Below are 27,110 nucleotides of genomic sequence, written 5' to 3' on the forward strand. Positions count from 1 at the left end.
TTGTGAAAAAAAAAAAGAATTTTTATTTTCACGGCTCTGCGTTATAAACTGTAGTGAAACACTTAGGGGTTCAAAGTTCTCACAACACATCTAGATAAGTTTCTTGGGAGGTCTAGTTTCTAATATGGGGTCACTTGTGAGGGGTTTGTACTGTTTGGGTACATCAGTGTCTCTGCAAGTGCAACGTGACTCCTGCAGACCAATCCATCTAAGTCTGCATTCCAAATGGCGCTCCTTCCCTTCCGAGCTCTGCCATGCGCCCAAACAGTGGTTCCCCCCCACATATTGGGTATCAGCGTACTCAGGACAAATTGGACAACAACTTTTGGGGTCCAATTTATTCTGTTACCCTTGTGAAAATACAAAACTGGGGGCTAAAAAATAATTTTTGCGAAAAAAAAAAATATATATTTTAATGGCTCTGCGTTATAAACTGTAGTGAAACACTTGGGGGTTCAAAGCTCTCAAAACACATCTAGATAAGTTCCTTAGGGGGGTCTAGTTTCCAAAATGGTGTCACTTGTGGGGGGTTTTAATGTTTAGGCACATCAGGGGCTCTCCAAACCAACATGGCGTCCCATCTTAATTCCAGTCAATTTTGCATTGAAAAGTCAAATGGCGCTCCTTCCCTTCCGAGCTCTGCTATGCGCCCAAAAAGTGATTTACCCCCACATATGGGGTATCGTCGCACTCAGGACAAATTGCACAACAACTTTTGTGGTCTAATTTCTTCTCTTACCCTTGGGAAAATAAAAAATTGGTGGCGAAAAGATCATTTTTGTGAAAAAATATGATTTTTTATTTTTACGGCTCTGCATTATAAACTTCTGTGAAGCAATTGGTCGGTCAAAGTGGTCACCACAGATCTAGATAAGTTCCTTAGGGGGTCTACTTTCCAAAATGGTGTCACTTGTGGGGGGTTTCAATGTTTAGGCACATGAGGGGCTCTCCAAACGCAACATGGCGTCCCATCTCAATTCCTGTCAATTTTGCATTGAAAAGTCTAATGGCGCTCCTTTCCTTCCGAGCTCTGCCATGCGCCCAAACAGTGGTTTACCCCCACATATGGGGTATCAGCGTACTCAGTACAGATTGTACAACAACGTTTAGCATCCATTTTATCCTGTTACCCTTGGTAAAATAAAACAAATTGGAGCGGAAATAAATTTTGTGTGAAAAAAAGTTAAATATTCATTTTTATTTAAACATTCCAAAAATTCCTGTGAAACCCCTGAAGGGTTAATAAACTTCTTGAATGTGGTTTTGAGCACCTTGAGGGGTGCAGTTTTTAGAATGGTGTCACACTTGGGTATTTTCTATCATATAGACCCCTCAAAATGACTTCAAATGAGATGTGGTACCTAAAAAAAATGGTGTTGTAAAAATGAGAAATTGCTGGTCAACTTTTAACCCTTATAACTCCCTAACAAAAAAAAATTTTGGTTCCAAAATTGTGCTGATGTAAAGTAGACATGTGGGAAATGTTACTTATTAAGTATTTTGCGTGACATATCTCTGTGATTTAAGGGCATAAAAATTTAAAGTTGGAAAATTGCGAAATGTTCTAAATTTTCGCCAAATTTCCGTTTTTTTCACAAATAAACGCAAGTTATATCGAATAAATGTTACCACTAAAATGAAGTACAATATGTCACGAGAAAACAATGTCAGAATCGCCAAGATCCGTTGAAGCGTTCCAGAGTTATAACCTCATAAAGGGACAGTGGTCAGAATTGTAAAAATTGGCCCGGTCATTAACGTGCAAACCACCCTCGGGGCTTAAGGGGTTAAGTCTTATAATTTAACTTTCTGATTAATAATGCTGTTGGTTATCCGAGATTATGAGGTGTTAACAATAAAGAACAGCCGGGATAGTTGGTAACCATTGTTAAATTCCTTTGTAGTCATTTAAAAGTACAATATACAATCAATCTGGATATGAGGAAGACAAACATAGAAAGTAAGAAAGGGGAAAGAAAAGGGGTAGAAAGAAGAAGAGAGGAATGGATGAGGGTGTGGGGAATTCAGGGAAGGAGTGTAGCTGCCCCCGTACCCTAGCGGACAGAACGCATGCCGAGAAACGGCCCGGAAGTACACAAAAATAAGCTACATAATGCAGCGGGTTCTGGAAACCCAGAGATCTAGTTCAGGAGTTTCCCTAAAAGCGATCCAGGGGGCCCATATGTTGTAGTTTTTTTCTACATTACCTGGTAACTGGTTCATCAGCTGCTCCATTCTAAAAATGTTATTAAAGGGAACCTGTCACCCCGTTTTTTGAGATTGAGATATAAATACTGTTAAATAGGGCCTGTGCTGTGCGTTACTATGGTGTATGTAGTGTACCCTGATTCCCCATGTATGCCGAGAAATACATTACCAAAGTTGGCGTTTTCGCCTGTCAATCAGGCTCGTCTGGTCAGGTGGGCGTGTTCACAGCGTTCTTTTCTTCCCCAGGTTTCCGTTGGTGGCGTAGTGGTGTGCGCATGTCCAAGGTCCGGATTCCCTGTGCCCACGTGAAGACACAGCGCGCGATCTGCGCTGTCATTCCTTTCATCGGTGCGGGCGGCCATCTTCCTGGGGCCGCGCGTGCGCAGATGTAGTGCTCTGCTGCACGGGGCTTCAGGAAAATGGCCGCGGGATGCCGCGCGTGCGCAGAAGAGATCGCGGCGGCCATTTTCCCAAAGCCGAGTTTGCATCTCGGCTTTGGGAAAATGGCCGCCGCGATCTCTTCTGCGCACGCGCGGCATCCCGCAGCCATTTTCCTGAAGCCCCGTGCAGCAGAGCACTACATCTGCGCACGCGCGGCCCCAGGAAGATGGCCGCCCGCACCGATGAAAGGAATGACAGCGCAGATCGCGCGCTGTGTCTTCACGTGGGCACAGGGAATCCGGACCTTGGACATGCGCACACCACTACGCCACCAACGGAAACCTGGGGAAGAAAAGAACGCTGTGAACACGCCCACCTGACCAGACCAGCCTGATTGACAGGCGAAAACGCCGACTTTGGTAATGTATTTCTCGGCATACATGGGGAATCAGGGTACACTACATACACTATAGTAACGCACAGCGCAGGCCCTATTTAACAGTATTTATATCTCAATCTCAAAAAACGGGGTGACAGGTTCCCTTTAAGTTCTGCCACAAATTCTGTACGGGAAGGAAATTTTTGTTTCCAAAACCGTGGAATTAGATTCCTGACTGCGGTAAGAAAGTGTCTGAGGATTCCCCTCTTGAACCTAGATATCGACAAGTCACATAAAGACAATAATGCTAGACTTGCTGAAGGTTGGATCCGTGTGATAGACAAGCTAATTGCCTATTTGTGATAAGTATCGGTCTGGTAGGATTCGTATGCACAGAGAGATTAAAGCAACATTAATATCCAAGTTACCGTATACAATAGTTAGGTGGCATGTGTTCGCATGATTTTAGCTATTTTGGGTTAGGTGCTTTTTTGTGGTCTCATTTTAATGGATTTATTAAAGGTTAATTTTTAAATATGTATGAACAGCCATAATAGTTTGTCCTGGTACTAGACTGGCATCTGCCAATTAAGCTGTAGCTAATACAAAAAGTAGTGGAATTGTTATATACCCTTGCTACTGCATTATCTATCGTTACATACCATTGCTACTGCATTATCTATCGTTACATACCATTGCTACTGCATTATCTATCGTTATATACCATTGCTACTGCATTATCTATCGTTACATACCCTTGCTGCTGCGTTATCTATCGTTATATATACCCCTGCTACTGCGTTATCTATCGTTACATACCATTGCTGCTGCGTTATCTATCGTTACATACCCTTGCTGCTGCGTTATCTATCGTTACATACCCTTGCTGCTGAGTTATCTATCGTTACATACCCTTGCTGCTGCGTTATCTATCGTTATATACCCTTGCTGCTGCGTTATCTATCGTTATATACCCTTGCTGCTGCGTTATCTATCGTTATATATACCCTTGCTGCTGCGTTATCTATCGTTATATACCCTTGCTGCTGCATTATCTATCGTTATATATACCCTTGCTGCTGCGTTATCCATCGTTATATACCCTTGCTGCTGCGTTATCTATCGTTATATATACCCTTGCTGCTGCGTTATCTATCGTTATATACCCTTGCTGCTGCGTTATCTATCGTTATATACCCTAGCTACTGCGTTATCTATCGTTACATACCCTTGCTGCTGCGTTATCTATCGTTATATATACCCCTGCTACTGCGTTATCTATCGTTACATACCATTGCTGCTGCGTTATCTATCGTTACATACCCTTGCTGCTGAGTTATCTATCGTTATATACCATTGCTGCTGCGTTATCTATCGTTACATACCCTTGCTGCTGAGTTATCTATCGTTACATACCCTTGCTGCTGAGTTATCTATCGTTACATACCCTTGCTGCTGCGTTATCTATCGTTACATACCCTTGCTGCTGCGTTATCTATCGTTATATACGCTTGCTGCTGAGTTATCTATCGTTATATACCCTTGCTGCTGCGTTATCTATCGTTATATACCCTTGCTGCTGCGTTATCTATCGTTATATACCCTTGCTGCTGCGTTATCTATCGTTATATACCCTTGCTGCTGCGTTATCTATCGTTATCTACCCTTGCTGCTGCGTTATCTATCGTTATCTACCCTTGCTACTGCGTTATCTATCGTTATCTACCCTTGCTACTGCATTATCTATCGCTATATACCCTTGCTGCTGCATTATCTATCGTTATATACCATTGCTACTGCATTATCTATTGTTATATACCCTTGCTACTGCGTTATCTATTGTTACATACCCTTGCTACTGCGTTATCTATCGTTATATACCCTTGCTGCTGCGTTATCTATCGTTATATACCCTTGCTACTGTATTATCTATCGTTACATACCCTTGCTGCTGCATTATCTATCGTTATATACCCTTGCTACTGTATTATCTATCATTATATACCCTTGCTACTGTATTATCTATCGTTATATACCCTTGCTACTGCGTTATCTATTGTTATATACCCTTGCTACTGCTCTTGCTATTGCATAGTATAAAACACAATAACAGGTATACTGCAATAAAAAAAGAAGCACTTGTAACCTTGGACTAGTGAATAGAGCCCTGTAGATATGTTTTATGCTTACACCACACATAGGGCTGAGTCACAGTGTAACCCCCTTAATCCCAGGGGTTCCCCTCTATTAGCCACAGGAAGGTGTCTCCATAAGAAAATGACCCAATGTGCTCATTTGAATGGGGGGGTCTTATAAGATTAGGACACCCCCTCATTTTCCCTAACAAAGGGCCAGATCTGACCTATAAGGCTCCATGATTACAATGGTGCCAGGTTGGTGCCAATGGTTGCCCTGGGGTGGAGATACCCCATCGTGTTGCACATCAGACCTTGCTCTTGCAGTGCAACATGCCATATGCTGGAGGACTATAAATCCCAGCAGATCAGCAGCTGCAGCCCTTGTAACCCTTTATTACCGCATCTAACCTGTGCTATTGAAGGGCTTGTCCACCAGGCAGCACTCCACCAGCCGGCCGCAGTAGAACTTTGGGGAGGACAGGTAGCCTGTAAGAGCGGAGGCGGCTGCTATAGCGAGACCTATGGTGATGGGCTCCAGGGACACGGCGACATGGAGGAGCGGAGATACCAGAAGCAAGAAGAGGAGCCACGTCCCGGACCGAGACCTCCTGACAGCAGCCATGGGAGCAGTGCGGGTGAGCTCTGTGGACTCGCACTACGGTATTTATACAGACCTTCACCCACTATAGATCCGGACTTTCCACCTCCAGACATTCATGGTCCTGACGTAAAAGGAGGGAAATCTGTACGGTGTGGTTTCAGTTTTGATTTTGGATATATCATAATATGAGTCATGGCACTAAGTTAACCATTACACTGCTTTAATTAAAGAAAAAAAAATCATCTACTATTTCATTTGATTTTTTTGCGTTCAAATCTGGAGTCATCTATTGCTGATTTAATCAAATACCTTCTTGGCCATGAAGCTCCTCCTGGGGGGGCGAGGTGTTTGTACTGATATTACACCAGAGGAGGTCTGGACTCTGCAGTTATGGAGTCAGCAGAGTGTTGGTGACTTTTCTGCTCCTCAGCCCCCAGCTCTGTAACATTATGGGGTCTCCACTTCCTGGCTAAGTTGCTGCGGTTCCTTCTGCTTCTCAATAATATCACTCACAGGTGATAGGGAAGATTTAGGAGGGAAGAAATGTCATGAACGGACTTGTTACCCTCTTATTACAGGACCGCGCTGGTATCAGTGATCTCTGCACCACCGGCCGCTCTCTGTCACATGTTAGTAAAGGCAGACGTCATGGTGTGGGGCGGAGGTTATACACTGGGGGGTGATGAGGGGCCAGAGGTTATATACAGAGGGCAAGGGGCTGGAGGTTAGACTCAGTGAAGTCGTGCGGCCCAATACATACTAACATAGTTAGTAAGGCCGAAAAAAGACATTTGTCCATCCAGTTCAGCCTATATTCCATCATAATAAATACCCAGATCTACGTCCTTCTACAGAACCTAATAATTGTATGATACAATATTGTTCTGCTCCAGGAAGACATCCAGGCCTCTCTTGAACCCCTCGACTGAGTTCGCCATCACCACCTCCTCAGGCAAGCAATTCCAGATTCTCACTGCCCTAACAGTAAAGAATCCTCTTCTATGTTGGTGGAAAAACCTTCTCTCCTCCAGACGCAAAGAATGCCCCCTTGTGCCCGTCACCTTCCTTGGTATAAACAGATCCTCAGCGAGATAAGCCGGATTACGTACCGGTAATGCTCTTTTAATGAGTCCACGACAGCACCCCACATGAGAGAGAGGGATCCGCCCATAGGAACAGGAAACCTACAGAATAAAAGGAGGCGGTCCCCTCTCCTCCTCAGTTTAGTTACAGAGTATAAAAAGGGGAACCGCAAAAGTGTTAGTATTCATTCTTATTCAGTCACATAAATTTCTTAACTCTATACAACCATTATTTGTGACCTTAAAGGAAAGAGCTGTGCATAATTTAGGGAGGGTAATACATGGGTGCTGTCGTGGACTCATTAAAAGAGCATTACCGGTACGTAATCCGGCTTTTTACCCTTCGCCACGACAGCACCCCACATGAGAGATTTTCAGAGAGTCATTATTTGGGTGGGATTACTGTATCAAGAACAGCTCTACCAAAGGTCAGATCAGAAGACGTGGACAGATCAAGTCTATAATGGTTGTAGAAGGTAGAAGGTGTAGACCAAGTTGCAGCCTTACATATTAAATGGATCGGTACATCTGCTTGTTCCGCCCAGGAGGAAGCCATGGCTCGTGTTGAGTGCGCTTTTATACCCACTGGAGGAATCTCGCCTTTTGACGTATAGGCCAAGCAGATAGCCTCTCTGATCCACCGAGATATGGTAGCTCTCGTGACCCCATGTCCTTTCTTGTGGCCCTGAAAGGAGATAAACAGAGCCCTACTCTCCCTCCATGTCTGACACCTTTCTATATAAGTCAGGATGGCTCTTCTGACATCTAAGGTGTGGAACTTATGATGTTCTGGAGTTACAGGTGAATCAAAAAAGGAAGGGAGAAATATTTCTTGTGACCTGTGGTAGGTGGACGCTACCTTAGGGAGGTATGAGGGGTCTGGTTTCAGGACTATCCGATCATGAAATATCAGTAAGAAAGGTGGGTCTACTGATAGGGCCTGGATGTCACTAACCCGTCTAGCTGAGGTTAGGGCTACTAGTAAGGCTACTTTATATGTTAGGATTTTTAAAGGTATTGAATCTAATGGTTCAAATGGAGAGCTTGTTAAGGCCTCTAATACTAGATTTAAATCCCACGGAGGTAGACGGGGAATATGGACCGGTTTACTACGTTCACAAGATTTTATGAATCTGGAGATCCACCTATTAGCTGCTATATTGCATCCATATAGGGCTCCTAATGCCGAGACCTGAACTCTTAAGGTATTTACAGATAGTCCTAACTCTCGGCCTTTTTGCAAGAACTCTAGGATAGGTGTGAGTGGAACTTGCTTAGTGAACGGTACCGTGTAGAAGTCTAAAAATTTATTCCATACCCTACTATATATTAGGGTGGTAGATCTTTTCCTGCTCAATAAGAGGGTGTTTACTAGTTCTGTTGAGAACCCTCTGGAACTTAATAGTTGCCTCTCAAATTCCACGCCGTCAAGTGAAGACCTTTCACTTGCGGGTGGAAAAAGGGGCCTTGGTACAGCAGCTCCTTGTCTGATGGGAGGATCCAAGGATCGCATAGGCACATGGTCTGGAGACAAGAGAACCATGGTCTTTTCGGCCAGAATGGTGCAATGAGGATTACTCTTGCCTGTTCCCTCCTGATCTTTCTGATCACTAGAGGAATCAGAGACATTGGAGGAAAGGCATATGCCAGTCTGAACCGCCAAGGATGGTGGAGAGAGTCCAACATATCTGGGTGATCCCTGGTGTTCAGGGAAGCGAACCTTTGTACTTGCCGGTTGTCTCTTGTGGCAAATAGGTCGATTTGTGGTATCCCCCATGCTTCTGTTATCCTTCTGAATATGGATTTGTTTAAGGTCCATTCTCCTTGACGCAACTCGTTTCTGCTGAGGTAGTCTGCCCTGATGTTCTCTACACCTTTGATGTGCAGGGCTGTTAAGGATGTTAGATGAGCCTCTGCCAGCTGAAAGATGTTTGCAGCTATGGTCATCAGACTTCCTGACTTTGTACCACCCTGACGGTTCAAGTATGCCACTGCGGTGGAATTGTCTGAGTAAATTCTTACATTTGTTCCATGAATCTGCGGAAGAAAATGATATAAGGCACATTCTATTGCTTTTAACTCCTTCCAGTTGGAGGAACATATTAATTCTGTCTGATCCCAAGTATTTTGGGCCAGATTGTCTTCCATATGTGCTCCCCACCCAATAGGGCTGGCGTCGGTGGTAATTATTTTAGACGGGTCTATTATCCATGGCACACCTCGTGATAGGTGGTCCATGTCTAGCCACCAGGATAGCGATTCTAAGACATTACTGGAAAGAGTTATTTTACTTTCTAGATAACCGTCTTTCCCCTGAGCCGACAATACTTCGTACTGCAATTGACGGGTATGGAATTGTGCCCAAGGTACAGCAGGGATACATGATGATAATGACCCCAGTAAGGACATGGCCTTCCTTAGTGTCATGTAGGGTTTGCGTATTGCGTCTGATACCTTTGATTGTATAGTCAACCTCTTTGACTGAGGAAGAAAGCATTTCTGACTTACGGAGTCTAGCTGGATTCCTAGAAATGTCTGAACGGTTTCTGGATTCAGCCGAGATTTTTCGAAGTTGACGATCCAACCTAACTCCTGTAGGGACGAGATCGTATTAGATAAACGAGTTTTACATTGAAGTGCAGAGCTTCCTACCACTAGAAAGTCATCTAGGTAGGGTATTATCAAGGTATCTCGTTGGCGTAGATGAGCCATCACTTCTAGTATCACCTTAGTGAAGACGCGGGGAGCCATAGAAAGCCCAAATGGCATTGCAACATATTGAAAGTGACGAACCTTTCCCTCCAGGGTGACTGCTACCCTTAGGTACTGCTGATGTTCGGCATGTATGGGAAGATGGTAATAGGCGTCCTTTAAGTCTATTCCGGCCATGACACACCTAGGGAATAAGAGTTTTATGGTAGAACTAATGGATTCCATTTTGAAGGTATGATTACGCAGGAAAGAATTTAATTTTTTAAGATTTATGATGGTTCTAAATGAACCATCTGGTTTATTAATCAGGAATAAAGGGGAGTAGAACCCTTTCCCTTTTTGATCCTGGGGAACTTCAATCAGGACTTTCTTAGATAGAAGAGATAGGATCTCTATTTCTAGAGCCCTCTGTTGGTCCTGACCTTTTGGAGATGTTATTATGAAGGAATCCCAAGGGATTCGATCAAATTCTAATTTAAGGCCGTATTGCACAATGTCCAGAATCCACTGGCTGGATGTTATCTGTTCCCATTGGGGAAGAAAAAATTTTAATCTGCCGCCTACTTCCTGGTTAGCGGTATTTACGTCTCGGATTATGGGACCCGCTAAAAAAGGCACCTTTTTGCTTTGGGTCCTTCGACTCCCATCGCTCTCTTTGTTCAAGCGGCTTGTTCCTAGTAAAGGGGCGTCTCCTGAAGGCTCTCCTGTAGGATGGAAGATACTGGTTAGGGAAGCCTTTCTTCCTTTCACCTGCTTTATTCAGGAGTTCATCCAGCGTCTTCCCAAAAAGGAACTCACCCTGACAGGGAATCGCACAAAGTTTTGCTTTAGCTTGTGCGTCCCCCTTCCAATTCTTTAGCCAGAGTGCACGCCGGGCTGTGTTGACTAGGCCGGCTGACCTGGCTGCAAGACGTAGCGAGTCCACTGAGGCATCAGCTAGGAATGCTACTGCTTCTTTAATTTGAGGCAATTTCAGCAGGATAGATTCCCTCGAAGTTTTGCCTCTAATCTGTTCCTCCAATTGCTCCGTCCATACTAGTAGAGATCTTGCAGTACAGGTACTAGATATGGCGGGCCTGAACGCCCCCGTATTGACTTCCCATGACCTCTTTAGTAAAGCTTCTGCTTTACGGTCCAGCGGGTCTGTCAGGACCCCTGAATCCTCCACTGGTAGGACCGACTGTTTGGTTGTGGAGGCTACCGCAGCATCAACTTTTGGCACCTTTGACCAGGTGTTTAGGTCTTCATCGCTGAAGGGATAGCGCCTTTTAGAGGATGATGGTAAAAACCCTCTATTCTGCTTGTCCCACTCCTTTTTGACAATATCTTTGATGGTTTGTATGACGGGGAAGGACCTACGTTTCTTCTGTCCTAACCCCGCAAACATTATGTCCTGTGCTGATTTCTTTTCTTTCCCATCTGGGCACCCCATCGTGCTCCTGACAGATTTTATTAAATTGTCCACATTACTGTTGGGAAGACAAAGTCCCCCTTCAGTCTCGGATGAGCTCGGCTGAGATCCCTCTTCGTCTGAAGAAATACATACACCCTCTGACTCCGAACTAACCGGAGACCGGGACCTGCTAGGCTGACGGGTACTGGCGCTACTTGTCTGCGCCAAACCCTGCATCTCTTCTCGGATAATAGCTCTGACATCTGAGGGAGTCATGATATTTTCCTGCCGTAGAGTTTGCATGATACACTCTGCACACAGTTTTTTGGCATAATCATCCGGGAGGGGCTGCGTACATAAAGCACACTCTTTATGCTTAGATTTGTGTGTCCTTTTCTTAGTCTAGAGGAAGGATACAGGAGGAACATATATCAGCATATAGGAAGAGACTCTTTCAAAAACTCACCCAGTGAAGCTGACAGGTACCGGTTCTGGAGGCGGAATTCGTTTGGTGGTAGAACTCTTCTCTGGAGGTCGGCCACCACTCTTTGTGCTGCTCCTCGTGCTTCTCTCCCTGCTGGGAGAGCGCTGTTGCACTGCGGGCAGGTGCGCTTCGTCGGCCGGTGAAGCCATTTCACACACACCGGCCCGACGCTAGCGCTGCATTTTTAAACTTGCCGCCCATTCTCCTGCCTCCCCGGACCAACCCGGAAGTGCTCCCGCGACTTCCGGGTTAGACGCGCCGCTCTCACTCACCATGCGGCCGCCAGAGGCTATTAAGCCGGCCGCTGCAGCGCGCGCGTCCTCACAGTGCCGGCCGGACCTACGGTGACCGGACCCGGACCGTGGATGTTTGGCCAGACGAGGGGGGAGGCTGCAAGCAGGGGCTCCCCCGCCGCTGCTTCTGGTACCGCAGCCCCTGCCGTTCCCACAGAAACCGGCGCAGGCGGGTGCATGGCCCAGGGATCCTCTTCATCTGTAGGTAAGCCGGGTCCCTGTAGGAACAGGAAACCTAAACTGAGGAGGAGAGGGGACCGCCTCCTTTTATTCTGTAGGTTTCCTGTTCCTATGGGCGGATCCCTCTCTCTCATGTGGGGTGCTGTCGTGGCGAAGGGTAAAATTTGTATTGTCCCCTTATATACCGTATTTTCCGCTTTGTAAGACGCACTTTATTTCCCCCAAATTTGGGGGGGAAATGTGGGTGCGTCTAACAAAGCGGATATACCGCTTACCATTACAGGCTGGGAGGAGGGGGTGTCCGCCGCCGCTACCGCCTGCCGCCGCTGTCGTCCGCCGCCACTGCCGGGGTTGTCCGCTGCTGCCCCGGGTGATGCTGAAGGCTCCGGTGCTGCGGGGGGCTCTGGCGACATATTGTGAAAGACCAGAGCCCCCCGGCAGTTCTTCCATGCGTTCCAGTATGACTAATTCCGGGAAAATGGCCGCCGGAATCTCGGGAGATGAGATTTCAGCGCTGAGATCTCATCTCTCGAGATTCCGGCGGCCATTTTCCCGGAGTTAGTTCCAGTATGACTGACTCCGGGAAAATGGCCGCCGGAATCTCGGGAGATGAGATTTCAGCGCTGAGATCTCATCTCTCGAGATTCCGGCGGCCATTTTCCCGGAATTAGTCATACTGGAACGCATGGAAGAACTGCCGGGGGGCTCTGGTCTTTCACAAAATGTCGCCAGAGCCCCCCGCAGCACCGGAGACAGCCCTACAGCACAGGAGCCCCCTGCAGACCCCTCATCCCAGCCTGCAGCAAAGGAGCCCCCTGCAGACCCCTCATCCCAGCCTGCAGCAAAGGAGCCCCCTGCAGACCCCTCATCCCAGGCTGCAGCACAGGAGCCCCCCTGCAGCACAGGAGCCCCCTGCAGACCCCCTCATCCCAGCCTGCAGCAATGCTCCACTCCTGCCTCCGGCAACGAGCCTGGGACCCTGATCCACCACAACCACAACCCCTGGTAAGTAATAAGACGCATGGATTATAAGACGCCCCACCAATTTATTAAAAAATAGTTTTTTCCTATTTTTCTCCTCAAAATTTGGGGTGCGTCTTATAATCCGGAGCGTCTTACAAAGCGAAAAATACGGTACTTATACATGGTTATTAGATCGCCCCTCAGTCGTCTTTTTTCTAGACTAAATAATCCTAATTTCGCTAATCTATCTGGGTATTGTAGTTCTCCCATCCCCTTTATTAATTTTGTTGCCCTCCTTTGTACTCTCTCTAGTTCCATTATATCCTTCCTGAGCACCGGTGCCCAAAACTGGACACAGTACTCCATGTGCGGTCTAACTAGGGATTTGTACAGAGGCAGTATAATGCTCTCATCATGTGTATCCAGACCTCTTTTAATGCACCCCATGATCCTGTTTGCCTTGGCAGCTGCTGCCTGGCACTGGCTGCTCCAGGTAAGTTTATCATTAACTAGGATCCCCAAGTCCTTCTCCCTGTCAGATTTACCCAGTGGTTTCCCGTTCAGTGTGTAAAAAATACATTTTTCCCATACTGTATATACAGTACATACGGGGAAGAGGAGGTGAGATCTGAGGAACGAGGCCCTCCTTTAGTGGTGCCTGTGTGATATACACATTATTTTTCAAATGGAACGTTTGGAAACTACAAGAACCCTCAGTTTTCCATAAAGTGGGGATCCACCAATGGAGCAGCTACAAAGGACTGGCGGACTGAACGCGGCCAGGTGTCACATGATTGCTTCACTGTTTTGCACGCCGAGGCCTGAACCCCAAATAAAAAAAAATCTGCCGGCCCCATGTACTGTATACAACACCGCTCTCCTATGGGGCAGACGGGCCAGACCCTATAGCTAGGCCCACGTATGCTCTTATAATAGCCAGAGTACACATTACTGTATCCAGCCTGGCTGTACGTAATGGCCGAGTAACAACATCGGCTGACATAATTTATTTCTTGTGAATGGGAAATCTTATTACACTGTTACATTCACAGCCTACATTTTTTTTTAAAAAAGATTTTTTTTTAATTATTTTATAACATACAAAACAAAAATCTGGAAATGTCTGGTGAAATTAAAAAAAATAGAACTATATATTTTTGTTCTTAAAATAATATGAAAGCAAGGAGGGAAGGACATATGAAAGCCGAGAAAGTAATGGTGCCCAACCTTTAATAAACACCGGATACAAGGTGACTGTCAACCTATTAACCTAATATTTTTGGTTTTCCTCTTTGTAGTTTATTAAACCATACATACTTCCTGGAAACAATCAGCAAGCAGGCTAAGGGATTTTGGCAATTCCTTTCATGTGCCAGAGAATCATCAGAGCTGTGTGTGAAGGGGGCTGGCTGACAGCTCATTTTAATAACTAAACCAGCCACCTTCAAATCTGTGCATCAGGTTAAGGCCATGTTCACACATTCAGTATTTTACATCAGCATCTGTAAGCCAAAACCAGAAGAGGAATAATGAGAGGGAAAAAGTGTAATGTAAAATACTGACCAAATACTAAACATGGCCTTAATGGGAAGTTGGCTTACTATTTAAAGGAAATCTATCAGCAGGCTTTGCTCTATAATCTGACAACATAATGGAGGTGCAGAGACCCTGATTGATTCTAGTAATGTATCACTTAGGTTACTGGGTGCAGCAGTTCTGCTAGAATCTCCATTTTCTCTGCTACAGCTCCAGCAGAGCTCTGAATGCTGAGCTGGGTATAACCCCACCCACACTACTGATTGTACACAGAAAGCAGCCTGTGCACGCATTATACAGAACTCTACTAATCTCTGGTCGGAACAGGAGGCACGAGACACCTTGTTCTGTAGTGATAATCTCCTGCTGATAAAACTCTGATTATAATGAAACACCAACACAGCTTAGTAAATGACCTTGAATGAATGATGGAATCAGGGTCTCATCCCCTACATCGTGCTGCTCTCAGATTGCGTAAAGAAACCTGCTGACATATTCCATTTAAACGTGCAGTCAGCCAGCACTTTTCTCTGGCTATGCATCAGCGTGGTCAGCCGACCAGCTTCACACACACAGCGCCGATGATGTAAAGACACAGGAAACCTTGTCCTTTGTTGAGCTGGTCCCTGATATGTTCTGATAGGGGCAACTTATTAGATATAAAGTATCGCAGTTTCAGCAATATATCTTGCAATCTTCACCCTTGCCACTAGTCCTTATACGAGATTCATACTTCCTATTCTGTACAGAATCACAGAAAGGATTACAATAAAATGTTTCCTCTGTATACAGTAGAAAGTAAAGCACCCACCATTCACAATAAGTGATGTCACAGCTCACCTCCTCCTCCCTCCTGTACACTGACTGATAACACAGGATCTATCATTCACAATGTGATGACACAGCTCACCTCCTCCTCCTGTACAAGGATCTTTGCTCAGATTAGAGCATGCTCAGATGACACCTTTATACAACCTAACAGGGTCTAAGTCTGTCTATTGCTGCAAAGGTCCTTGTGAAGAACAGGAAGTAGTGGTCTAGTACTAGGCCTGGTGGCAAGAATTTTTTTTTTAACCCCTTTACCTCCAAGGGTGGTTTGCACGTTAATGACCAGGCCAATTTTTACAATTCTGACCACTGTGCCTTTATGAGGTTATAACTCTGGAACGCTTCAACGGATCCCAGTGATTCTGACAATGTTTTCTCGTGACATATTGTACTTCATAATAGTGGTAAAATTTCTTTGATAATACCTGCGTTTATTTGTGAAAAAAACGGAAATTTAGCGAAAATTTCGAAAATTTCACAGTTTTCAAACTTTGAATTTTTATGCAATTAAATCACATAGATATATCACACAAAATACTTAATAAGTAACATTTCCCACATGTCTATTTTACATCAGCACAATTTTGGAACCAAAAATTTTTTTTGTTAGGGAGTTATAAGGGTTAAAAGTTGACCAGCAATTTCTCATTTTTACAACACCATTTTTTTTTTTTTTTTAGGGACCACATCTCATTTGAAGTCATTTTGAGGGGTCTATATGATAGAAAATACCCAAGTGTGACACCATTCTAAAAATTGCACCCCTCAAGGTGCTCAAAATCACATTCAATAAGTTTATTAACCCTTCAGGTGTGTCACAGGAATTTTTGGAATGTTTAAATAAAAATTAACATTTAACTTTTTTTTTCACAAAAAATTTACTTCAGCTCCAATTTGTTTTATTTAACCAAGAGTAACAGGAGAAAATGGACCCAAAAGTTGTTGTACAATTTGTCCTGAGTACCCCGATACCCGATATGTAGGGGTAAACCACTGTTTGGGCGCATGACAGAGCTTGGAAGCGAAGGAGTGCAGTTTGACTTTTCAATGCAAAATTGACTGGAATTGAGATTGGACGCCATGTTGCGTTTGGAGAGCCACTGATGTGCCTAAACATTGAAACCCCCCACAAGTGACACCATTTTGGAAAGTAGACCCCCTAAGGAACTTATCTAGAGGTGTGGTGAGCACTTTGACCCACCAAGTGCTTCACAGAAGTTTATAATGCAAAGCCGTAAAAATAAAAAAAAACTTTTTTCCCACAAACATTATTTTTTAGCCCGAAGTTTTGTATTTTTCCAAGGGTAACAGGAGAAATTGGACCCCAAAAGTTGTTGTCCAATTTGTCCTGAGTACGCTGATACACCATATGTGGGGGGGAACCACCGTTTGGGCACATGGCAGAGCTCGGAAGGGAAGGAGCGCCATTTGGAATGCAGACTTAGGCTGCCGTTACACTATCAGTATTTGGTCAGTATTTTACATCAGTATTTGTAGCCAAAACCAGGAGCGGGTGATAAATACAGAAGTGGAGCATATGTTTCTATTATACTTTTCCTCTAATTGTTCCACTCCTGGTTTTGGCTACAAATACTGATGTAAAATACTGACCAAATACTGATAGTGCGACACTGGCCTTGGATGGAATGGTCTGCAGGCGTCACATTGCAGAGCCCCTAATGTACCTAAACAGTAGAAACCCCCCACAAGTGACCCCATACTGGAAACTAGACCCCTCAAGGAACTTATCTAGATGTGTTGTGACAGCTTTGAACCCCAAGTTTTTCACTACAGTTTATAACGCAGAGCCGTGCAAATAAAAAATATTTTTTTTTCCACAAAAATTATTTTTTAGCCCCCAGTTTTGTATTTTCCCAAGGGTAACAGGAGAAATTGGACCCCAAAAGTTGTTGTCCAATGTGTCCTGAGTACGCTGATACCCCATATGTTGGGGTAAACCCCTGTTTGGGCACACGGGAGAGCTCGGAAGGGAAGGAGCACTGTTTTACTTTTTCAACCCAGAATTGACTGGAATTGAGATTGGACGCCATGTCGCGTTTGAAGAGCCCCTGATGTGTCTAAACAGTGGAAACCCCCCAATTATAACTGAAACCCTAATCCCAACGGTAAATGTAATCCAAACCCTAACTGTAGCCCCAAACCTAACTGTAGCCTTAACCCTAGCCTAACCCTAGCCCTAGCGGGAAAATGGAAATAAATACATTTTTTTAATTTTTCCCTAACTAAGGGGGTAATGAAGGGGGGTTTGATTTACTTTTATAGCGTTTTTTTTTAGGGGATTTTTATGATTGGCAGCCGTCACACACTGAAAGACGCTTTTTATTGCAAAAAAAATTTTTTGCGTTACCACATTTTGAGAGCTATAATTTTTCCATATTTTGGTCCACAGAGTCATGTGAGGTCTTGTTTTTTGCGGGACGAGTTGACGTTTTTATTGGTAACATTTTCGGGCACGTGACATTTTTTGATCGCTTTTTATTCCGATTTTTGTGAGGCAGAATGACCAAAAACCAGCTATTCATGAATTTCTTTTGGGGGAGGCGTTTATACCGTTCCGCGTTTGGTAAAATTGATAAAGCAGTTTTATTCTTCGGGTCAGTACGATTACAGCGATACCTCATTTATATCATTTTTTTATGTTTTGGCGCTTTTATACGACAAAAACTATTTTATAGAAAAAAAATAATTATTTTTGCATCGCTTTATTCTGAGGACTATACCTTTTTTAATTTTTTGCTGATGATGCTGTATGGCGGCTCGTTTTTTGCAGGACAAGATGACGTTTTCAGCGGTACCATGGTTATTTATATCCGTCTTTTGGATCGCGTGTTATTCCACTTTTAATTTGGCGGTATGATAATAAAGCTTTGTTTTTTGCCTCTTTTTTTTTTTACGGTGTTCACTGAAGGGGTTAACTAGTGATATAGTTTTATAGGTGGGGTCGTTACGGACGCGGCGATACTAAATATGTGTGCTTTTATTGTTTGTTTTTTTTTTTAATTTAGATAAAGAAATGTATTTATAGGAACAATATTTTTTCTTTGGGGGGGTGAGGGGATTTAAAAAAAATTTTTTTTACACATTGGATTATTTTATTTTTTACACTATAACATTGCCCCGGGAAAGGGGGAGGGGGTGGGGGACATCATGTTATAGTGTAAGATCGCTGTTCTGACACTTTGCTGTGCACTGTGTCAGATCAGCGATCTGACGTGCACTTTTCTTATGCTTCCCGTCGCCTGCTCTGAGCAGGCGCAGTGAAGCCACCTCCCTGCAGGACCCGGATGCCGCGGCCATCTTGGATCCGGGCCTGCAAGGAGGAGGAGGTAAGAGACCCTCGCAGCAACGCGATCACATCGCGTTGCTGCGGGGGTCTCAGGGAAGCCCGCAGGGAGCCCCCTCCCTGCGCGATGCTTCCCTATACCGCCGGCACACCGCGATCATGTTTTATCGCAGTGTGCCAGGGTTAATGTGCCGGGGGCGGTCCGTGACCGCTCCTGGCACATAGTGCCGGATGTCAGCTGCGATAGGCAGCTGACAATCGGCCGCGCTCCCCCCGTGAGCGCGGCCAATCGCGCTGGATGTACTATTCCTTCCTTGGGAATTAGGGCCCACCCCACATGGACGGAATAATACGTCCAATGTCAGAAAGGGGTTAAACAATAGGTCATTTTCTGATGGCACATTACCTTTAATTTGTTAAAACTGTCATATCCCTTTAAGCTAACCAGTGCCATTACGTTTGCATCCAGATACCCATTTACTGTAAATAATACATCTGAGAAAGTGTCTGAAAAGGAAGTCACTGAACAGTCATGAAACCCAATCAGGGAGCACAGAAAAGGTTTACAAAATCACCAGGACTAATTTTCTAAAAGCACTGTCTGATACATCATTGGTCACGCACACCGCTCTGTTCGCCGTTTCCTTACGTCACCGCTCACAGGATTTACCCACCGGGGTCACGAGATGACCAACTTCTCTTCCTGCAGCGGCAGTGAGGACCTGGGACCCCAGTCCTGTACACAGGGGTCCGCACATGCTCAGTACCTCTCCATTCACACACTGAACGTTGGGATCTCTGCTCTCATGGTGGTTTATGACAGTCCTAACCCCAGCTGTGACATGGTGCTATATACCTGGTCTGGAGGCCATCAGGGCATGCTAGGAGTTGTAGTTTTGCAACAGCCGTAAAGCGATAGGTTGGCGGACCAATGACTTAGACGAGACGCAGCAGACGTGGATGAAAACACTAATTCATGTAGATAATTATTAATTCTTCACGTAGAAATCGGGTCCATCATGACATAATATATACATCGTCTTCATCAAAGTGATTATCTTACTGTAAAAACTGGCAGACCATTGCCTGGGGGTCTGCGCCCAAAGTTTACGTCCGATACAGGACGCCGAAGGCCACAGGGTATGTGTCTAACGAGTTCATTCAGAAGGCGGGAAAAACAGACCGCTGCCCGGCTCGTAGGGCAAGGAGCGGAGGCCGCCAGTCTGAGGGATGCATACGTCATAGGAAAAGATCCAGCTTGGTGGACACAGTTTTGCAGCCCTTTACAGAGTAAACTTTTTCCCCAGAGGGGTAATAGGTCATGTCTTTGGTGATGGCAACCATGGTCTCTTCATCCGCCACAAAGCCGCGACGTTCCAGCTCCGCCTTCACGCACAGCTTCACATGCTGGAACTCCATGGGGAAGAACGGCACAAAGACGTCAATCAGGTTTTTATCTATCAGGCTGCTGTGCCAGTAACCACCTAAAAGCAGAGACGGATGGGAGACTTAGTAACAATACCATTACAAAAAATACATAAATATTATTTTATGGCATTCAGCTGAAGAGGACAGTCAGCTGCTGTCCGCCCACAATGCTGAAAACACTCCCACTCATCACGATTGGCTGAGATCAGGTAACTGACAGACAGCAGGTCGCCAAACTCCTCCCACATATCCTTTCCAGCTGGATGCCAGACATAGAAGACAACCCGCTAATCTCTCTTCCTGAAGGCCTGGATTAGAAAGTGAAATCTTGCTTCTGGGTCACACGTCATACTCACTGTCTTTCTTGTTGAACGCAGACAAATATACATCTCTTTCTACGTCAGATAATTTGATTTCCTCTCTATTTCTTCCAGCTCTCCAGAACTTTAGAGATAATTCTGTGATCTTCTCTCCTCCGGCATTACTGGTATATAAAACATACAGGGAAGAAAATATATATATATATATATATATATATATATATATATATATATATATATATATATATATATATATATATATATAACCCATAAAAATCAATAGGCTTTGACTGATTTTAATACTACTAGGGTCCTTTAAGGGAATCTGTCTGCCCAAAATGGCTGTTCAAACCAAGCACAGGCCCTTGGTGCATCGTTGGTGGGAGATATTATCAGCCTCTGATGTGGACGTGAATGGTAATAGATAACTCCTTTAAGAGTTAGGCCTGTTTGGGACTTAAAGGGGTTTTCCAATTGAGATCGGAGCAGGGTTTTGTTTAGAAGTAAAGTAGGGATATAGACATTCACCTGAGGAAAATGAACATGGCCTTCCTGTACGATACTCCATCCACGTGCTCGTAGTAATCCAGGAAAGGCTTGATGGCGTCAATCAGGCCGGGGTGCATTTTATCAATCTCATCGAAGATGAAGACAGAGCGCTCGCAGCCCTTCACCGAGTCTTTCACCAAAGCCTGTAACTGGTCCTGTACGGAGGAGGAGAGGAGACGGTCAGTGCACAAAAAAAAAAAAAAAAAAAAAAAAGGGTTTTTTTCCCCCTTTCAAAGACATGGCCATTTTTGCACTTCATTCTTACCATACAAAGGCCCGTTTATGTTTTGTTTTTTAGGACGATTTGTAGTTTTCATTACACCATTTACCAAGTAATGAGAGAAAAAAAAAAAAGTACGTCAAATGGCATGAAAAGGTACAAAAAAAAAAACCGCCACACGACCAAGTCTACCCTCTCCTAGTGTATCCTCACCCATCCCCTGCAGACTGTGAGCCCTCACGGGCAGGGTCCTCCCTCCTTCTGTACCTGTAAGTGCCTTGTTTTTTACTCATGTTTATTGTACTTGTCTATATTTGCCCCTTCTCACATGTAAAGCGCCATGGAATAAATGGCGCTATATAAATGTATAATAATAATAAATAATAATAATAATAATAATAATAAACCACCATCATTGTTTCTCGGGTTTTATTTGCTGTATGATGGACCTGACAACATGAGTCTCCAGGTCAGGACGGCACTAAATTCATATTCAGATTTTTTAATATTATCATCATTTATAAACATACTATTATAGATGCGGTGATACCAAATATGCATTTTTTTTTTTCATTGTTGGATTGGGCAAGGGAGGTGACAAAAATTTATTTTAACCTACTGTTTACATATTTTTAATCCCCTTAGGGGACATGAACCAGTGATTGCTTGATCCTTTGTCCCAATATAATGCTTAAATTCCACTGTCTGAAAATGAAAGCGGCATCTAAAGGGTAAAAGGGCAGCGACTGAAGTCAGGTGCAGGCTGTATAGTGCAGCGGGCATCAGTCATGTATGGAGCGGGCTTAGCTCCCGAGCCTAGTCATTAAAGGGTTAAGAATGAGAGAAATGCATAAATAGCAATCCCCTAACACAACCAGGCCAATGTGAAATGAGGTTCTTAGAGGGGTGTCCAATTTACAACCTAAAATAGAAGGAGTAGAAATCTCTTACCGTTTTTGTCCCCCCAGCATTACAGACAGATCCTGTGTAATCATTGAAGGGGGAGCACATGCCAGCAGGATCAGACTACTGAAGGATTGTTTGTAGTCTGTCGTCAAGGATACAAATAAGTCTGCATAGGAGCTGTATACACAGAACGGTAGACCTATGCCACATCCCATGCAGCCCATTACCTTGTATGTCTGGATTTTATTGGCATGTGGAAAGTGAAATGTGGCCACAATCGTACGCACGCACTTCTTCCTCATGGGCTCCGAGTAGATGTGATTGACCAGGATCTGGCTGACATAGTTCTTGCCCGTCCCGGTCCATCCGTGTAAAGAGAGCGCCAGGGGTTTCTTAGGGTTTTCATTGCTCAGGAACCGAGGCACAGCCTTAAGGATCACCTGCTTGGCCAGATGCTGCCCGAATATATGGCTGTCAAAGTCCAACTGCAGAGCTGGAAGATCAGAACATGAAGTAGGTTATAGATTTATTATTATTATTATTATTCGGATTTTTTTTTTTTTTTTTTTAATCAATAAAAATAAGAAATCTGACAATTTTTGGAAATCTGAAGATCAGGAAATCTTTGAAATTAAAAGGTTGTAAAGTATTTAGATAAAAGAACACAGCTAGACTTTCTTAACAAATGGACAATCCCTTTAAAGAAAGTGGCTATATCTCCAGCTGATATTGCCAGGAGCACGTACGGGGACGTGGACATTTCCCGGCAGTAGGACAGCTCGGAGGTAGACTCTGCCCGCTCTAATCAGCCTAAGGTCTCATTCAGACGTTAGTTCTGGGATGGGATTTTTTTTGCATAAGAGAAAGCAAAATGGACCATTTTTTTTTTTAGTGCAGGTGCAAAATTTTAAATAAAGAAGAGACACCCAGAGACAGCAGAAGGGATGGAACAAAGCTGAAGACCCCAACCACAGGCCCGCCCGATGCACGAAGATATCAATACAAGGAAACTTCAAACACAGATTAAAGAAAAGCTACAAAACGGATTTCTTCACCTGAGGTACCATCTTAATTAGCATCACAGCGCCAATGTGGCCCAGTCTGTACTTTACATTGTAAAATCCTGCTGACGGATTCTCTTTAAGTACGCTACATTAGATGTGGTGCAGCTGAAAGTTCCTGGGCGTCTTCATCTTGTCCATGGTCTGGAGGTTTTACTTTTTTTTTTTTTTTTACTTCTGACAATGATGTTCCTTAGATTTGGGGGCTGCCTAAAACACAGTAGTGGGGGGCCTGGAAAAATGGATTGTAACCGAGCATCTTTTTGTATTAAAGGTTGTAATTCCCCTTAGCTCCTCCAGGTTTGGGTTGTAGGTGACTATTAGAGGCACCCAGTTGCTTTCTTGTTTAGTTTCATAATGTAGGAGATGATTCCTTGATATTCTGGTGGCTCTTGCAATCTGGTTTTCATTTGTTCTTGGATGGTAGCCTTTATTCAGAAAAGGTCTTTCTGAGGCCACCAAGGTGTTTGTCTCTGTTGGAACATATCTGATGGCCGGACTGTAGACTAGAGTTTTTATGTGTTTGGATGGAAACTCTCCCATCTAAGGTATGTTGGGCGGTCAATTGGCTTCTGGCACAGGGATATATCTATTTAACTGTTCTGTAACTTAATGATGGTGTCCAAAAAAGTGAATATCAGTCCCAGAGTAGTTTAATGTTAAGATGATGGTGGGATGATACTGATTAAAGTGTTGATGGAAGGTCTTCCTGTTGATTAGACTCCAGATTATTAAATATCATCGATGTAACGGTAATAGGCATCATGGGACAAGAGGCCAGAAAGACACCTCCAAGCTTGCCCATGAAAAGATTTGTATGTTGGTGCCATTTTACGTCCCATCGCTGTACCAGTCTCCTGGAAATATATGTGGTTATCGAATACAAAGTAATTGTGGGTGACTGTGGTGAAATAACAGGATTTTTGGTTGCTTACCGTAAAATCTGTTTCTTGGAGCCTCCATTGGGGGACACAGGAACCATGGGTGTATGCTGCTGCCACTAGGAGGCTGACACTATGCACAAAAAAAGTTAGCTCCTCCTCTGCAGTGTACACCCCACCGACTGGCATTATACGCTTCAGTTAGTGAGAAAGCAGTAGGAGATAAATAACAAGGTTGAAAAACCATAACCACAAACTTGAGAACTGTAAACGTGAGAACAGTCATAGAACATAGAACAACAGGAACTGAGAAACATTGGGAGGGAGCTGTGTCCCCCAATGGAGGCTCCAAGAAACAGATTTTACGGTAAGCAACCAAAAATCCTGTTTTCTTTATCGCCTCTCATTGGGGGACACAGGAACCATGGGACGTCCCAAAGCAGTCCCTAGGGCGGGAAAAACAGACTTCCATCGAGTCAGAGGACTCACCACTGCCACCTGCAAGATCATTCTGCCTAGGCTGGCGTCCGCCGAAGCGTAGGTATGGACCTTGTAAAATTTGGCGAACGTGTGGATGGAAGACCAAGTTGCCGCTTTACAAAGCTGTAGGGCGGAAGCCCTGTGGTGCACCGCCCAGGAGGCGCCGACTGCCCGGGTAGAGTGAGCCTTGATCCCAGGAGGGGGCACTCTGTTCTTGGCCCGGTAAGCCTCCAGAATTGCCATTCTGATCCAGCGAGCAATAGTCGCCTTAGAAGCCGGTTTGCCTCTGCGCGGGACATCAGGAATGACGAAAAGAGAATCCGTCTTCCGGAAAGTGGACGTTCTATCCAGGTAGATCCTCACTGCCCTGACGAGGTCCAGCTTGTTCAACGATCGCTCCAGAGGATGAGTGGGAGCTGGACAAAAGGAAGGTAGAACGATGTCCTCATTGAGGTGGAAGGTGGAAAAACACCTTAGGAAGGAAGGAAGGCAGAGGCCTGAGGACCACCTTGTCCTGGTGGATGACCAAGAACGGAGGACGGCAAGACAGGCCGTCAACTCGGAAACGCGGCGGATAGAAGTGATGGCCACCTCACAAGAAAGGCCACCTTCCAAGATAGGACTGACAGGTGAATCTCCCTCAGGGGCTCAAAGGGGGAAACCATCAGAACGTCCAGCACCAGGTTTAAATCCCATGAATCCACAGGGGCCCTGTACGAAGGGACAGCGTGGGCCACTCGTTGAAGGAAGGTCTTAACCTGTGGTCGGGAAGCTAAAGTCTTCTGAAAAAGAATGGAAAGCGCCGAGACCTGGCCCTTCAGGGAACTAAGAGCCAGGCCAGAATCCAGTCCTGCCTGAAGGAAGGCCAAAACGGAAGGCGGGGAAAAGAACATAGATGAAACGCGGTTGGACTCGCACCAACGGAAGTAAACTTTCCAGGCACGATAGTAGATCCTGGAAGACGAAGGTTTCCGAGCTTGAATCATGGTGAGAATCACCCGGTCCGAAAGGCCGGACGCTCTTAAAACTGCGGTCTCAACAGCCACGCCATAAAACTGAGCGACCGAGAATTTGGGTGGCAGATCGGACCCGGAGACAGCAGATCGGGCCTGTCTGGAAGGCGCCGGGGAGCGTCCGCGAGAAGATTGACGAGCTCCGCGAACCAAGCTCTCCTGGGCCAATCCGGGGCGATCAGAATGACCGGCACCCCTTCCGCTTTGATCTTCTTCAACCGTTTGGAAAGTAATGGAAGGGGTGGGAAAGGTAGGGCAGCACGAACTGTGACCAAGGGAAGGCCAGAGCGTCGATGCCCACTGCAAGAGGATCGCGAGACCTGGAGACGAACTGAGGAACCTTCCTGTTCGTACGACATGCCGTGAAGTCCACATCTGGAGTCCCCCATCGAAGACAAATCTGATGGAAGACTTCCTGGTGCAAGGACCATTCTCCTGCCGCGAGGCCCTCGCAGCTGAGGAAGTCGGCGGCCCAATTGTCCACGCCGGGGGTATGCACCGCGGATATCACCGGAATTGTTGCCTCTGCCCAGAGGAGGATCTTGGATACCTCGAGAAGGGCCAAGGAGCTCCGAGTCCCCCCCTGATGATTGACATAAGCCACAGCCGTGGCGCTGTCCGTCTGGATTTGGATTGGTAGGCCCTTGAGAATCCTTTCCCAGTGTCGGAGGAACAGAAAAAAGGCACGAATCTCGAGGACATTGATCGGCAGAGATGACTCCTGTGCCAACCAACGGCCTCGAACAGTCAGGTGGCGAAATACCGCACCCCAGCCGAGCAGGCTGGCGTCCGTTGTCACCACCTGCCAGAGAACTGGAAGGAAGGACCTGCCCTGAGAGATGAGAGGTGACGTCAGCCACCAGTTAAGAGACCGCTTGGCCCGGAGAGAGAGTCGGATCGGACGATCCAGGGAGAAGACTGACCTGTCCCCCTGGGACAGAATTGCTTGCTGAAGAGGTCGTGAATGAAATTGGGCGAAGGGAATCTCTTCCAATGTTGCTACCATCCTCCCCATAACCTTCATGGCCGAACGGAAGGAGGGAGGCCAACGACCCTGGAGCAAGCATATGTCCCGACGAAGGATGGATCTCTTAGTCTTCGGGAAGAAAGACTTGGTCTGACGAGTGTCGAAGAGCATGCCCAGAAAGATGATGCGCTGATAAGAAATAAGGCAGGACTTCTACCGGTTCACCAGCCACCCGAAACGGCTAGGGTGTCGAGAACGATGGATAGGCTTTCGTGAGCGTGAGAAAAGGATGGAGCCTTGATGAGGATGTCGTCGAGGTATGGAAAACAGAACCAGGCCTCTGACCCTCAAGAAAGCCATCAGCGCCGCCATGATCTTCGTGAAAACTCTTGGAGCGGTTGCAAGCCCGAATGGCAGGGCGATGAACTGAAAGTGGACATGGAGCACCGCAAAGCGCAGGAATCGGTGATGTCCCGGGAATATCGGGACATGGAGATAGGCGTCCTGAATATCTATGGAACACAGAAATTCCTGAGCCTCCATGGAAGCAATTACTGAACGAAGGGATTCTATCCTAAAGTGCTTCAGACGAACTCTCCTGTTCAGTAATTTGAGATCCAGAATGGGACGCACCTTGCCGTCTTTTTCTGGTACCACAAAAAGGTTTAAATAGAAACCTGTGAACCGTTCTTTTTCTGGAAGGGGAACGATTACCCCGGCTTTGAGGAGAGAAGCGATGGATGCGAAGAAGCCCGAAACTAGAGCAGAGTCTCTTGGAGGTCGGGATTCGAAGAAGCGATCCC

The 27,110-nt window shown here is 45.4% G+C and overlaps 2 protein-coding genes across 4 annotated transcripts in view; both read right to left on the reverse strand.

Annotated features, from left to right (window-relative positions):
- The window catches only part of LOC138662447 (torsin-1B-like), a 28,620-nt gene extending 9,144 nt beyond the window's left edge, over positions 1-19,476 (reverse strand). The window contains exon 1 of one of the 3 annotated variants that reach the window (XM_069748104.1): positions 5,781-5,844. In XM_069748104.1, the coding sequence (XP_069604205.1) occupies positions 5,781-5,820 (40 nt within the window). In that variant the 5' untranslated portion in view covers positions 5,821-5,844. The other 2 variants (XM_069748103.1, XM_069748105.1) reach the window with 2 other exon arrangements.
- The window catches only part of LOC138662448 (torsin-1A-like), a 28,341-nt gene continuing 20,085 nt past the window's right edge, over positions 18,855-27,110 (reverse strand). The window contains exons 2-5 of the mRNA XM_069748106.1: positions 22,133-22,398; positions 20,759-20,934; positions 20,267-20,394; positions 18,855-19,966 (exon numbers count right to left, since the gene is read on the reverse strand). Coding sequence (XP_069604207.1) covers positions 19,722-19,966; positions 20,267-20,394; positions 20,759-20,934; positions 22,133-22,398 — 815 coding nt within the window. The 3' untranslated portion in view covers positions 18,855-19,721. The remainder of the gene's footprint in view (positions 19,967-20,266; positions 20,395-20,758; positions 20,935-22,132; positions 22,399-27,110) is intronic.

This window comes from Ranitomeya imitator, chromosome 2, assembly GCF_032444005.1.
Source record: "Ranitomeya imitator isolate aRanImi1 chromosome 2, aRanImi1.pri, whole genome shotgun sequence".
Classification (NCBI taxonomy): domain Eukaryota; kingdom Metazoa; phylum Chordata; class Amphibia; order Anura; family Dendrobatidae; genus Ranitomeya; species Ranitomeya imitator.